This window comes from Perca fluviatilis, chromosome 7 (assembly GCF_010015445.1).
Source record: "Perca fluviatilis chromosome 7, GENO_Pfluv_1.0, whole genome shotgun sequence".
In the NCBI taxonomy this organism is placed as follows: Eukaryota; Metazoa; Chordata; class Actinopteri; order Perciformes; family Percidae; genus Perca; species Perca fluviatilis.
The window spans coordinates 295,507-311,394 of NC_053118.1; the positions used below are offsets into that span (position 1 = coordinate 295,507).

Below are 15,888 nucleotides of genomic sequence, written 5' to 3' on the forward strand. Positions count from 1 at the left end.
TTTTATTTAACTATTTAATTTCATCTTAGCACAGAGAAGAACTTTTTTTCTCCAGTTTATTAAATAGCCCTCTGAGTACTGTACACACTTATTTTACATCTCTACTGAAATATAATGTTGAAGAGAAACTGCAGTACATGAAAATATTGCCTCTTGCCCCCACCCACCTTGTCACCCTGAACTAAATTTGGTACATTCATGTAGATTGCTAAAACATTTGAAAACAAAGAATGGTTTGGATTCAAGCAGTCTATGGAGACTGGACTGTAGGGCTGGGAATACAGTATTATTGTGATTTTAAACTTATTACCTTGTTTTCCAATTTCAAATTAGGGAAATAACTCATCTTTGTTTATCTCATGTCACTTTTATTGCTGCAAAATGGACTGTCAAGCAGACAAACTGACAAATAAGTTAAATTCTCATGTGCAATTTATATAATCAAAGATCAATACTTGGCGTCCATGTATCGATACTGTATTGCCACGGAAAATATTGTGATACTATGCTGTATCGATTTCCCCCCCAGCCCCTCTGGAATGTTTAATAATTAAATATTTAATGTTGATAGAATCTCTTTTATTAGTAAATAAATGACATTTTAAACAAGTATGTGCATATATAGCTACGTGAATATATGTATGATTTATGATGCATGAATCCAAACCATTTAACATTTTGATAAAAGCTACTGAGTGACATACATATATACTCTCTCTTTAGGAGTATCTGCACACTCACCAAAAAGTAAGTCAACCCCTAGTCTGACATCTAAGGCACACATCTCAGTAGGATGCTGCTTCTCTCCATTGTGTACACATCTGCATGGCTGAACTGCTTGCAGATGAATGTGCAGATGTGCGCTGGCTGTCGGGCTAATTTGGTAAACGGAGGGGTTGAAAGACTTTGTCATTCCTTACGGAAAAGACACAAACACCAGCCTTTCAGAGTGATTTGACATTAAAACCCAGATCTGCTGATTGCATAGCTGAATAAACCAAAGAGAGCATCTGCTGAGTCATGTAAGGTTACAAATTGTATTTTTTCCTCCTACAACATTGTCAGTAGATATCAGTTCAACATATACTGGTATCATACCGCACAGAACAGCAATAAGATATCATGCAGGCCTATATCTCCCACAGAGATCATAGAGTACATATGGTCATAATAAAAACTGTTTATCTTATAGTTTTGACTCACAGCAAAAAACTTATTAATTAGCTCAGTAGCAAATGTCCCAACTTGTTCCTTGGCTAGGTAATATCAGCATGCGCTGAATATCATTTCTAAACTTGGCTGGTGTCTGACGGAAGCTCATTTATTAGAGGACTGATATCATAAGACAGACGAAGCTCAGTCCTGGGAACATGAGCCTGTCCTGAGCAAACTGCCTGCCTGCCTGTAGGGAACACTTGCCGGCAGCCTTACATAACATTGTACATTGGACCCCATTTATCAATACACTAGATGCCCATAGTATCCCACTGTCTGCGTGTTGTACAATGCATATGGTTAGTGGTGGTACAAAAGTAAATCTGCATAGCAAAATGTTTTGGAGAGAAAAATATATTCCTTATACTGTCACTCAAACATACAGTGATCAGATAATTTACAGCACAGACCAGTAGAGTGAATGTGATTCAGTTCCATGGTATTTTGCTCTGGGGCACATTCTGCAGCTTCCTGCCTTTGTGTACTCAGTTCTGGTGCAGTGTTTTGCATAGATCCAAGAGTTGTCATGGTGCAGCAGCTCATGCAGCAGGGAGCAGGGCCAGGAGGGTCAAATGTATTTGTTGGCCAGATTCTGGACATCGTTCTTGGTGAACTCTGTGCTCTGCACGGCAGACAGATGCTCAAACAGCTGAGTCACGTGGAGACGCTCGTTCTTCTCCAGCAGCATCAACACAACCTGTCGAAAAAAACAGCATATCATCACCAAAACCTCAGCTTCTGGGGACAAAGTGGACAGATTACTTACAAAAAATATGAATGATTTATTAAAGCTATAGTGCGTAGTTTCTGTCTCTGTCTCGTTTATTAATATCAAAAAGTTATGCACTACAGCTTTAAGAGCCATAGTTAAATTAAATGTGAGCCCTGTAAGGAGATATGTCACTAACAAATAAACTTTAAGATTTTTTTTTATTGAAATGTCTTTCAGGTTGTAGGTGTAACATTAGACAGCCAATCACCAGCATCGTTTTGATTTTAACAATTTGGATTCTAATTCCGATTCTTGCTTTCGATTACGGTTCTTATCGATTCTCCAGTCCGATTCTGGAGTTCAAACAGGGTCACTATGCTCATTTCACAGATAAGGAGGAATAGAACATTTGATTTGATTGATTCAATGGTGATTTACAGTTTTACTGCTTTTTCAGCGTAAAATAAAGCCACGCTAGAGCGCCGTTTACAGTGCTCCTTGGCTGCAACACAATAAGAGCCTGGAAGTACAGCGGTTGCTACGGAAACCAAAACTTGTGCATGTTAAATTTGGGCCGATATTTGCGTTTTTACGTGTATCTGCCGATACGCGGATGCTGCGTTCACCGAAGAAATGGCAGAGCAGATTCTGAAAACGAATCCAGTGTGGCAGGGTTTACATTTTTATGATGTAAATTGAGGGAGCAAAAGCAGCATTGGCTCAAGAAAATCGGCAGCCTGTATCGGTCATCAGCTAAGGCACTAAAAAATCCATATCGGTCGATCCCCAATTGGAATTTTTGAAACGATCCCAAGTTGGAAGCGGTTCTCGATGCCCAATATAAGCATGAGTTTACCTTGTTAGAAGCATGCTGCGTGCTTATTGGCTCACTGACTCTGATGAGATTTACTCCTTTAGGTATTAGGTATTGAAATTGGGTATTGAATGACGAGGCATTTTTCGATTCTCGATACTTCGGCAAATCGGTCCGGTGCCTAAAAAGGATTGAACTGGGTACCCAGCCTAATGAACTGGACATAAAGCGTATCTTACCGAGAACCTGTCGGTGGTGTGCAGGTTGTTGAGATGTTGGTAGACCAGGTTGGGGTCTTTCTCCAGGAGGTGGTAGTCCAGCGCCTGTATGATGAAGCTGATGTTGTCTCCATCCAGATGGGTACTCAGGAATTTGGGAAGCATCTCCGGGGCTGTGGAGGCCAGCAGGTCAGCGCAGGCTGCCGTGTTTCTGCTGCAGCGAGCCGCGTTCAGAGCCTGGCCAAACTGGCAGGCGTCGGTCGGCTGGAGGTTGACGATGATGTCCTCTCCTCTGCGACTGCTCTCTGAGGCAGGAGCGCCGGCTGGTTCCTCGTCACCCTCAACCTGAGAAAACAAGATGAACGGAAGTGAATCTGCAGAGTAAAGACATGGCAGAGGGGTTGTTGTAGAAGCGTTCAACTTTGCAGCCGAGGTCTGCCGAAATCAGCTGGACAACGCAAAACAATGCAGATCTCAGAGGACCTCTGTGATGCGTTTCGTGTCATCCGACAGATCTCGACAGACCTAGGCTGCTCCGAGCCCCGTGCGCTGGGGCCAGTTCATCTGCCCACACAAAGATGACACAGAGCTGGATTTAAAATCAGAAAAATATCTCTTTAAGCCAAGAACACATTCTGGTAAGCCTCAGTCATTTATTCCCAATCTTTTGGAACTCCTTAGAATTCACCTCCCTTTGAATAAATCATTTTGGGTTGGTAGAGTAATCTAAGAGGTCCTGGTTTTTAATATTTTATATATCCTTTGAGTGTGCTGTCACAGAGATAGAAGCACAGCACAGAGTAGCAGAGTTGGCCTAGATACATACAGTACAAAATGAGGACTTAAATACATTAAGTCCTCATTTTGTGCAAAGACAATGTTAGGTGTCTAGTAGCTGGAGCACTTCCATGCAGGGCACAGAATTAGCACCATTTACCAGCCAAATGCTGGTTAAATATGCAAGTGGCTAGTAGATTTGCTTCACTCACCAGCTGAAAAAAAACCAATTGTAATCTTTTGGGTGGCTGGTAAAATTTAAACATTCACTAGCCGGTGGACAATAAAGTTAATTTGTACCCTGCTTTTATAGCTGAGGATCACTGCATAGAAATATAACAGGGTATTTATAAAATAGAGACTGTGTGTATATAAAAAAGTTCCTATGTATGAATATAAATACAACTCCCAAGAATCCAAAACACACATTCATCAGACACAGAGCTATATAATAATAATAATAAGCACTTTAGGCTTGCTGTCACTTTAACTTAGGGTGTCTGCCATTTAGTGCTGCCATACAAATTGGCTTGTCTGGGCTTGTTTAGGGTTAGTGGAAATGGCTGCCTACAGTTTCCATGAGCAGCTGTCGAGAACAGTCCTTTAATTCAGTGTTAATATATACTGTATAATTGACCTGATGGATCAGAAAATGTTAACTAAAAAGATTCAGTTTTGAATGTGTGTGACTTGCAGGACATGTTTCAACCATTCCTGTGCAGTGGATGCAGAGAGAGGCAGTTTATGTGGCCTGCAGTTCCAAATATGGCCACTAAATCAGCCAAGCGCTACTCCAGGGGGTTTGATGTGCAGCCTGAGCCTGGCTCCTTCAGTCCCCCAAATCCTTATAACACCTTTCTCCCAAACAATTACATATACATGTAAACAAATCCACTATATTGACTAAGAATGCCAAGAGTGGATAAGCCAAAAAGACAATGCCATTTTCCAGATGAGCAGTGTGCAGGATCAGACTTGGAGCCTGGTTGAAATATTAAAAGATAAACACATGTGTATGTACCTCTGTGATGGGGACAGTCGTTCTGGGTTTGGCTGGTGAAGCGTTGGCACTGGCCAGACTCTGTCTGAGCAGCACCGTGACCTCCTCCAGCTCCTTCTCAGCCTCCTGCACGTTGGGATCCTGCTGCAGTACCTCCTGCAGGTCAGAGCTGCACGCCAGGTAGTCCTGTGGAGGGACAGACAAAATACACATTCATGAATGCAACCGATATGTGCAAATTACATTTTACAGAGTACAAATAGGGCTGCACGTTTTGAGAAAAATATGCAATATGCCTTTCTGCTGCTTTCAGTATTCTGCTAAAATCCAACAAATTGCTTGTTGACTTTAAAACAAATGAAACCCCAACATTCTTTTATTGAATTGAATTTAAAAGGCACCTCTAAAAAAAAAAAAGAGAAAGAATGACAGTTACATTTTAAAGTGTCTTCTCGCGATATGTCGCAACCTTATAATAATAATTTATTAATCCCGCAAGGGGAAATTACAATGTATGCAATGTGTTTATTGCGCCAGTTGACATTGCGATGACGATTAAAAAAACTATATATTGTACAGCCCTAGTGAGAAATTAAATGATATGCCCCTTTCACACACAATTAGGGGGGGATTTAAAGGGCAACTTGGTTTTTTTTTGCGCAGATTCAATTTACGTCCACTAAAAGTGCTCAGATTTATAACGTGAAGGAGAGAGAGAGAGAGATGATGATGATGATGATGATGATGATGATGATGATGATGATGTCACAGACGACCAGCGATGTGTGCTCAGAACAGCTTATGGTTCCAAAAGTTATCGTCCCTTAAATCATATATAAGTCCGTAAATTGTGTGCAAGGTTAAAACTGCAGGCTAGCAAATGCACTGTTTCTGGTTGACTTCCTGTATTTGGGTCGGATCACGTTCTCAACTGAAGCAAACTGAACTCTGGTTCACTTGGAAGCGAACCGAGACCCCCATTTTTAAGCGGACCAGTTTGTTTGTTTGATCCGCACCAGAGTTCGGATGAGCTTCCACACCAGCCCAAACGAACCGGACTATGCGACCAAACGCTCCAGGTATGAAAGCAACCTTAATGGGAAAATAGGGTCCAGGCTGAAAACAACTGAAATAACCCTTTAAAAGGTTTCCCTTCAGCCCTGGTTTTAAATGAACACATTCCATTGTGGCATTTTGTCATTACTGATCAGCTCTTATCACCTTAAGGCCTTTATTAGCCAGGGCTCGTCTGTAGAAGGCCTTCTTATTGGTTGGCTCCACTTTCAGTGCTGCATCACAATCCTGCTTGGCCTCGGTAAACCTATCCAGCTTCAAGTAGCACAGAGCTCTGCAAACACACACAAACACACACAAACGTCACTTGTGATGTTTATTTTTTTGTCACTAGCAGCTAATTTGATGCGTGTCTAAAAGTCATGAGTTTGTGACTCATCGACTCTGAATCAGACTTGGTAATTAAGGCTGAAGGCATGAAACAGATCATGTTCATATGAAAAAGATGAGACATGAGATAGAATTTACATGTCTGAAATGTTCTCCAATAGTTTTGCTTTCTTCACAAATGTGTTTTCAGTATTTTCAGTAAAATGGGTCCCAGCAGCTGTCCCCGGCAGTGGCAAGTGTGTGTTTGCTCTGGTGCGGCTGTACATACTGTACAAGCTCTTTTTTCACAGCAGAGCTCAACAAGCAAACATGGACACATAATAGTAAAATATTTTGTCAGCATCACAGTTTCCTCTGCAACATGATCAACAATCTACCTACTATTGGGGAAAAGAATGGAGCAGGTCAGTTGGAGAAAATAAAGCCAGCCCTGCCTGCTGCCTGCTGCATGCTGCATGCGGTACGCTTGCTCTATGTCTCTTTAGATAATATGATAGTGGCTATATATGGAGTTGTGATAAACAGTGCTGAAGCAGGCAGCTGTTTCCTGAGCCTCAGCCATTCTGTTTCAATTTACCAACAATACATGCTAATTTACTACCAATGACAGACTGACGACTGGTTGGGATTAGCCACAGAGCTGACTGCAGTGTCTAACAGATGACAGCTGGGGATAATTAATAAGTCTGTTCTGCTTTATAAGGAAACAGATCATGAGAAGTGTAGAGTGAGGAACAGAAAGTGAAATAGGCCACAGGAGTGTCTGTGTGTTCATGGTGTTCCTCTAACCTGTTGGTGTAGATAGCACACTCTTCTGGCTTTAGCTTAAGGCATTCAGTGTACTTTCCCAGTGCATCCGAGTATTGGCCCTTCTTCACAAAGTCATTCCCTTCTTGTTTCAAAGCTGTAAAACGGACTTCTGCTTTCCTTTCTGGAAGACAAAGTAAAAAGGTGATTACTTCATCAACCTTAATTTATACTCCAGAGATCATGGAGCGGCGACCCTCATTTAAAACAACAGAGTAAATTACAAAGACAAAGAAAAACAACAACAACAACAACAGACATATGGGCTAGTGGGAAGGTACTTAATATCTTACTGGAGGTAGAATAAAAACACAACAATGTTTTTCATATTCTCTTAGGTCTGCTACATATGAAATGGATTCTTGTATACAAGTATTTTACTGCATAAGTGGTTAAACTGACTGATATTGTGAAATACCCCATAAATAAAAGAAGTGCAAAATAAAGCCAGGCCCAGTGGGAGATGATATACCTGAACTCATTTAAATTCATGATGCAGATCCAGAGTGCATGTAGACAGTAGATGATCTCTTTTCTTGCATAGTAGACAAGCAAAACAAATACATCTCTTGAAGTTACTTTAAAAAGAGTTTAAGATGCATGCATTGTTGTGTTGTCTCATATGCCAGTGCTACAGACAAATTTAGATTATATGCCAATCTAATGTACATTAAAGTAATCTGAATCCGTGGCAGTTGTTGATAAGACGAGAATGTGACTGTCAGAGGTGTATTGCATGTAACACCGATCTCATATCAGCCTCCTCCTGGTTACTGTATAGGTCACGGCTTCTCAAAGTCTGGGCCGAACGGCAAGACAATCCGGACCCATCGCACACCTCGTGTAAGGAATACAATACGTTATGAAATGTAACCTTTTCTATTTTAGAAATACATTGTTAGGGATGTTGAATACACACAAAAACAAAAAATCGGCAACAACTTAGAAAAAAGCGACAAAAACGTCCTTTTACTACATGAAGCTGAGAATACTGATGTACATTTACTGCATGAAGCTCGAAAAAGAAGTACTGTTGGGTACAAGTACCAAATTCCATGTAACAGTACCAGAGTTTCTGCAGAAATTTAAGGCTTTTTAAGACCTTTATGAATGAAATGTAAGACCTATATTACGACATAAAAGTACAAGGAAATGCAGAGTCACAAAAGTAATTGCAAAGTAAATAAATATATTCAAATTGAATAAAAGTGATTAGTAATAATAATCTGTACATATGCAGCAAATTATATTTGGACGAGTGAAAGAAAGCGCTACAACACCACAGAATAAAAAAAAAAAAAACATTTCAATGAGCTTTAGAGGTAGCGTTATATGGACGTGGGACCCCGCGGAAACCCCGAGTACCCAAATCGGTACAAAAGTTGACCAGGAAAACTCAACTTGAATATATGTTGCTTAAAAGTTAAAAGTGAGTTGCTTAAAAGTTAAAAGTGAGTTGATTAAATGTTATTTTGTTATTGCCAATTGTTCCGGACCTCTGACCTGAAATAAAAATCAGATCCGGAACTTTGAGTGATAAGTTTGAAACCCCTTGTATAGGTCTTCTAAGCTTTCTACCCCTGACTGGCTGACCATCTTGACTCCTTACCATTTCTAAAGCCTCCTGCCAAAATAACAGACTTCTCTGATGACTGACGAAGCTGCATAGTGCAGCTTACATATACACTCAAAGGATTATTAGGAACACCTTTTCAATTTCACGTTAATGAAATTATGTAATCAACCAATCACATGGCAGCTGCTTCAATGCATTTAGGGGTGTCGTACAGGTCTAGACAATCTCTTGAACTCCAAACTGAATGTCAGAATGGGAAAGAAAGGTGATCTAAGCAACTTTGAGCGTGGCATGGTCGTTGGTGCCAGACGGGCTGGTCTGAGTATTTCACAATCTGCTCAGTTACTGGGATTTTCACGCACAACCATTTCTAGGGTTTACAAAGAATCGTCTGAAAAAGGAAAAACATCGAGTATGCTGTAGTCTTGGGGGGGCGAAAATGCCTTGTTGATGCTAGAGGTCAGAGGAGAATGGGCCGACTGATTCCAGCTGATAGAAGATCAACTTTGACTCAAATAACCACTCGTTACTACCGAGGTATGCAGCAAAGCATTTGTGAAGCCACAACACGCACAACCTTGAGGCGGATGGGCTACACCAGCAGAAGACCCCACCGGGTACCACTCATCTCCACTAAAAATAGGAAAATGAGGCTACAATTTGGACAAGCGCACCACTATTGAAGACTGGAAAAATGTTGCCTGGTCTGATGAGTCTCAATTTCTGTTGAGACATTCAGATGGTAGAGTCAGAATTTGGCATAAACAGAATGAGAACGTGGATCCGTCATGCCTTGTTACCACTGTGCAGGCTGGTGGTGGTGGTGTAATGGTGTGGGGGATCCCTTTCACCTTCAGAACTGCCTTAATTCTTTGTGTCATTGATTCAACAAGATGCTGGAAGCATTCTTTAGAATTGTTGGCCCATATTGATAGGATAGGGTCAAACACCGTATTAGTATGGTGTTCCTAATAATCCTTTAGGTGAGTGTAGGTCTCTTGACTTGAACTGTGCCTCTTCAAAGTCTTTTTGGGATGGGGAATGGTCTTATCTGTCAAAGACAATAGCCAGACAGTTGAAGCCCTCCTTTCTTGTTAAATGTATAATGTAACATACAGCCTCAAATGACATTTTCACATCTATGAAAGTTGCAAGTGTTTTCTTTTTTCAGGGTCTCAAAAGCTTCTTTATCTTGTGGATATTGCCAGACGTTCTTCAATAACGGCTGTGTTTGACTTTCCACCATCTTGCAACCTTCTCAGAAGCAACCTGACATGCAACAATGTTAATCAGCTCCTCTGGAATGCTATCAAGGCCGAAAAGGCATCTGCATCTCCTCCACAGTTGCCATTATTTTCTGTCCCTCATTTTCATCTCTGTCAATTCTGGATATTTCTAATTTTTTCCTCAGTGTCACAAAGGTTGTTCATGGCATCCACATATGCTGTGGTTACATGTCTTGTCATCAGCCATCTTGTAGTCTCACATTGCCAGACCTTCCTCCACAGCTTTGCAGAGGAGGGTCTGCGAGTCCACACAGCAATCCGGGATGGGAGAAAAACGTGCTCTGGTTTACTGGCATTTCTTTAAACCAATCACAATCGTCTTGGGCAGTGCTAAGCGCCGCCAAAATAGCCTCTGGAAGGAACTTTTTTTGGTGGAACGTGTAAATCCAAAAGTTGTTTTAGTCGTGCAACAGAAAACTCAGATTAGACAGATAGTCTAGCTAGCTGTCTGGATTTACCCTGCAGAGATCTGAGGAGCAGTTAACAATAGTCCTCAATCCACCGGAGTTTAGAACGTCAATACAAAGGAAGAGGAAGGTGACGGAACATCCGAAAAGAGTCCGGCGGAATTTCCGGCAGACCGAGAGCAATCCTGGAAGTGGAACGTCATGGATATAGACCAGCCATCTTGTAATAAAAGGCCAACAACTCCACAGTGACTTTTTTCCCCTCTTGATTGATGGTTTGCTCCATTGCCTGGTCAGTAGCCACGCAGTTAAAGCTTTGCTCATTCGACCGGCTTTGTCAGCAACTACAGTGGCTTGCATAAGTTTACACACCCATGCTAAAGTTGACTAAAAAGAGGAATACAATTAGGAGGAATTAAAATAGACCGACATCATCACATGCCCTTCACTATACCTAGATATTGGCATGGTTTTATTTCAGTTAGCCTAATAGCTGGATTGATTTGCATTGAGAGATGATCTTATGGAAAGTACCCCATGCCAATCCCTAAGTATGGTGAAGGGTATGTGATGATGTGGGGCTATTTTAATTCCAAAGGCCAAGGGAACTTTATCAGGATGCATAGTATCCTGGATCCATAAAATAACTGGCCTTTAATTTAACATAGGGGTGTGTATACCTATCCCCCCTGTATTCTAAGGAAGAACATTTATTTATTTACAATACATTATTCATTCACAAAGAAAATTGGTGTCCTTAAAGGTTGGATTTTTCCTAATTTTTTTAAATTAAGGCATTAAGATCAATTTCCAAAAGATGATTTTTTATTCCTCTTACTTTAGCATGGGTGTGTAAACTTATGCAAGCCACTGTACAAAGTGGATACAGGACCACGGAGAATCGCATCGGAGAAGATTTTGGCAGGAGGCTTTGGAAATGGTCAGGAGGTCAAGATAGTCAGCCAGTCAGTGGTAGAAAGCTTAGTAGACATATACATAAACCAGGAGGAGGCTGATATGAGATCGGTGTTGCATACAGTGCACCTTGCACGGTCACATTCTCGTCTTATCAGCAATGACACAGGTGTACTGTACTTGTTTTGCCTGTTTGTGTACTTTGCAAGCAAAGTGATATTTGCATAATCTATAGTCTACAAGCACTCTGGACAAGTTAATAAAAAAACTTTGACTAAGTGGTCTGTTACAATTTCTCCCTGATTTAAGTGCATTTTAAATCTCTTAAATGACTGCATGTCAAACATTTCTTAACGTAGACCACTGACCATACAGTTATAGTTACAGTTATATATATATATATATATATATATATATATATAAATATGCTCTGGTTTATTTCTTTAAACCAATCACAATCGTCATGGGCGGCACTAAACTCTGCAAGGAGCAGCTACAAAATAGTTGTGCAACAGAAAACTCAGATAGTCTAGCTAGCTGTCTGGATTTACCATGCAGAGATCTGAGGAGCAGTTAACCATAGTCCTCAGAAATCCACCAGAGTTTAGAACGGCAACACAAAGAAAGCAGAAGGAAACAAAAATACATGCATCTGGCAGAATTTCCTGCACACCAGAGCAATCCCGGAAGTAGAACGTCGACTAGTGTTTCTGGGACAATCCCACACTAAAAACTGCCTAAAAGTAAATTAATACACCCTAAAATGGTAGGCCTAAAATGCCCAAAAAATAATCTTTAAAAAAAAAAAAGGTATAGGTGAATTGATATTAAGGATGTGCTGTATTTTGTTGAAGGAGTCAGGTGCACTAAAATTAAAAGCAGTTTTTTAGTTTCAGTTTTTTAGTTCAGACCTAGCTCGTGGAACATGAAGCCAGAGAGACTCAGTGGAGCGTGTCTGATGCATGCGATGTCTCTCATCTGAGCACAGAGTTGTTTCCCCTCTACTCCTCTGGATGGAAAGTAACTGTTGTTGGTTTTGTGGTTCTATTCTACGTGAATTTGCGAGAACTTGTAGGTCCTCATGACTACAGCTGTCAGTCATGGCCACAGCTGTTACGCAACAAATCCGGACCTGGTGGGTATTGACGGACGGCGGAGCACGCAGCAGACACGCAGCGGAGCCGGTCCGCAGCCGTTATGCATCCAGTGGAAATCTGGAGTTAGAGAGAGGAACATCCAACCCTATAATATAAAATACAAGGATGTGTACCATAGACATCACTGGTTACTGATTACTTATTACTGCTTACTCACATAAAGAGCAATTCCATTCTCCTTTCTGCTGAAGCAACAAATCAACATTTTAATTGACCTCACTTTTATTTTTAAGAAAACTTAACACAAGGAAATATGCCAGTCTTCTATGCTTTAAAGCTTTAAAACAGCACATAGTTGTTTCCCCTCTACTCCTCTGGATGGAAATTAATCGTTGTTGGTTTTGTGGTTCTATTCTACGTGAATTCGCGAATGAACTTGTGGGTCCTCGTGACTACAGCTGTCATATATAGCTATAGCTATACGTGAGGCATTAGAGTTAAGTCAGCAATCAGTCACGGTGTGGACTAAGGGCTAATTAATCTGCTGCAAAGTGTCTTCTGGGAGAACAAAACTGTGCCAGCATATTCTTTCATTAGGGTTTAAAAATAACAGCTGTAGCATAGCCCAGGGAATGGAAAAATGCCATGGTCAGTGAACAGAGGGGACACGTCCACTTATATAAAAATTAGGCCTTTAACATCCTCCGCCTATCTAAGTGCAGAAACTGGAACAAGCTGGTGGTAAAAATGTAGTCTACTCGCTTCTATTCCTCCATCTTGATGTGAAACAGCAGAGGAATAATTCAGATCCTTTAGTTGTGTAAAAATACCACAAGTCCTGAATTAAAGATTTTACCTAGGTAAAAGTACGCAATTGTTTCAAGCAAAATGTCAAAAGTTAAATTACTCAATGCAGACAAAACTGTCACTCTGGGTGTTAAACTGTCATTACTGGATAATTATTATTGATACATTCATGAATGTGTATTTTGTGCTTTTTAAGTATTTTATATACTATTGTGTAGCAGTCAAATCTACAACAAGGCATCCTATTTTTATAAGATGTGTTTTGTATGAAACATGTAATGTGTAGGCTTCTCACTGACATTTCCCAGCTCAGGGATAAATGGGCTTCAGAATGCGCAGGGCTCTCTTGCCCTTACATCACACTATTAATCCAGAGGTTACATTAGGATCATGGTTAAGGATGTACACAGGAGCCTCAAAATGCTGCCAGCATGTGACTTCTTGAGACTTTATAGCACAAACAGTATTCCAAAGAATATTTCTAGCCTGATTCACACCAACAGGTGTAATCCTGTGCTTTGGGGGGCAAACCTCAACAGGCGTGGTTATGACATTTTCCAAAACAGACCTGCATCTATGGCTGCCTTCTCTGCTCGAGCCTTAAGGACCTCTGCGCTGGGTGGCCCCTCTCTGCGGTGCTGCTGAGCTGACAGAGGCACCAGGGGAATGTCTGGAAGTTTCTCTCTCCACTCTGGGCCGTCCTGCTCAATCAGCAGCCGAGTGATCCTTGTAGAGGACGCAGATCAGTCAATACACATACACACACATAACACGTAACCTAACCCGTAATAACCGACACATACAAGTGGAATATACAATACACAGTCACACACAGGCATGATATTAAAAAGGCTCACAGCAAGAAAGTGTTAAAGGTATATGCAATTTAAAACATTGTGTGCTGTTTTTTTTTTATACAAGCATCTTATTGTTATATATTGTAGATATATATGGACATATGGTAAAGCTATGACCCTCTGATACTCTGGAAGACAAAGCAGCCAGGTGAGTTTCCCTATTGCATAACAGAGAGAGCACATGCACTCTGAGAGCCCTAATCAGCCTCTAGCTGGAACTGCTTTTGAACACCAGCTAAATCTGTTAGCCACTAATTGGACTTTGTGTGTTTGTTCATTTGATTTGTTTTAATTAAGTCTTCTGATTATGTCACAATGGCTTCTTATCATCTTAACATCATCTTCTCATCATAGATCTCTTTATCAGTACAAGCAATATGGTAGTTACAGTCACAAATGCTGGCTTTGTGATGGCAATGAGACCATTCCATGTGAATATGGATGTTAAAAGTAATTCAGTCAGTCCTGTGTTTCAGTACAGACATCTCCCTGCTCTCTGCAGCCTCTCAGCTGAAGGCTAATACCTGTTGACGCTGTCGTGTGCTGACTGCACGCTGGTGTCTATCTGCAGGACAGTCTTGTAATCCACGTAGGCCTGACGGTAGCGCTCCATGGACTCATAAGCCATGGCCCGGCGCAGGAGGGGCTTGAGGGAGAATGACTGCAGCTCCAGGGCTCTGGTGGGTATAAATAGATGTGATGAGACAGGAGCGAAGGATCAAGTCTGCTGCCTCTGCTATAGATGCTACTGTCTGAAAGTACTGTCCAACTCGATTGGGAATCTATATGTGTGACAGATTTCAGTGAATATGCTCTTGTGCTGTGTAGTGTATAGCACATGTATTGTTGTACACTTGTAATGTTGTGTACATGTAAATAAACTGTTGCAACCCAATTTCCGTTTGCCCTAGAAGTTGAATCTTAGGCAAACATACCAAGTATTTAAAAACTTTCACATGGGAGGTTCCCGCAAGTTAGTTAAGAGTTTGCTGCTTATAAAACTTTTAAAGAGATTAATGGAAGTCCCTTACAACACACCTCAGTGCAAAGCCCCTTATAAAATAACAGAGATCTGCTACTGAGGTATCTTAAATGACAAGGCTGTCTGCAAAACAGTGGTAAACTGTGTTAGATTTTCAAGGTAAGACCCAGTGTAAATTTTGAAATTTGGGTTGACACCCACAGCTTACATTACTTCTTACTCCACTTAAACACACCGTATTATAAGATCAGTTATTAAAATCTCTCACCTTGTGCAGTCCTGTATGCACTCTTGACTGTTGCCATCTTTAAGGTAGCAAGCTGCTCTGTTAGAATACAGAATACATAGATCCTCTGGACTATCAATCCCTGCATAAAATAAGAAGCACAACTCAGAAACAGTTTATGTAGTTTACCAATCCATTGGGATCTGTTAGACAGAATATCTGTAAAAGTGGCATTAAAACAACACTTAAATGGGTTTTAAAGAACATATTGTCTGGTTTAAGTGTGGCTTTAAAAAGTCTGTATTTGTTATAAATCATTTATAATGTTCAGAGGTTACTGGCTGAATCCAAAGGTTTAGTGTTTTATTCTGACCTGAAACTATAGAAACATGGGAGTATTGCTTAACATGGACATGGATTACAATTAAAGGTTTAGTGTCTGTTACATTGCCAATATCTCGTCAGACTCCATCTTTAGTGCTGTATGCATCAGCATTAGAAGTGTGATTTTCAAATCCATTTGATGGTAAGATACTAACCTAAAATTACTTCTACCTCAGACTGATGAATACAAGCTTATTTTAAAGCTGCATACACACATACATTCATGATGCAACAGTTATATGTCGTCACTGGCTCACCAATCTACTTGTTTGAGTAACTTTGAAGAGTATGGTCAAGATCTGCTCTACATGAATAGAGTAATGCAATAACTTCTGTTGTGATTTGGCCCTATATAAATAAAGTTGACTTGACTTGAAATCTGAGGTATAAATTTGGACTCTAAA

General features: G+C 40.6%; 1 protein-coding gene across 2 annotated transcripts in view; it reads right to left on the bottom strand.

The window, feature by feature from the left end:
- spag1b (sperm associated antigen 1b) overlaps nucleotides 1–15,888 on the bottom strand; it is a 26,376-nt gene continuing 10,488 nt past the window's right edge. For both annotated transcript variants that reach the window (XM_039805638.1, XM_039805639.1), the window contains exons 12-19: nucleotides 15,143–15,242; nucleotides 14,417–14,569; nucleotides 13,604–13,761; nucleotides 6,930–7,071; nucleotides 5,958–6,084; nucleotides 4,758–4,922; nucleotides 2,981–3,304; nucleotides 1–1,912 (exon numbers count right to left, since the gene is read on the bottom strand). In XM_039805638.1, the coding sequence (XP_039661572.1) occupies nucleotides 1,784–1,912; nucleotides 2,981–3,304; nucleotides 4,758–4,922; nucleotides 5,958–6,084; nucleotides 6,930–7,071; nucleotides 13,604–13,761; nucleotides 14,417–14,569; nucleotides 15,143–15,242 (1,298 nt within the window). In that variant the 3' untranslated portion in view covers nucleotides 1–1,783. The remainder of the gene's footprint in view (nucleotides 1,913–2,980; nucleotides 3,305–4,757; nucleotides 4,923–5,957; nucleotides 6,085–6,929; nucleotides 7,072–13,603; nucleotides 13,762–14,416; nucleotides 14,570–15,142; nucleotides 15,243–15,888) is intronic.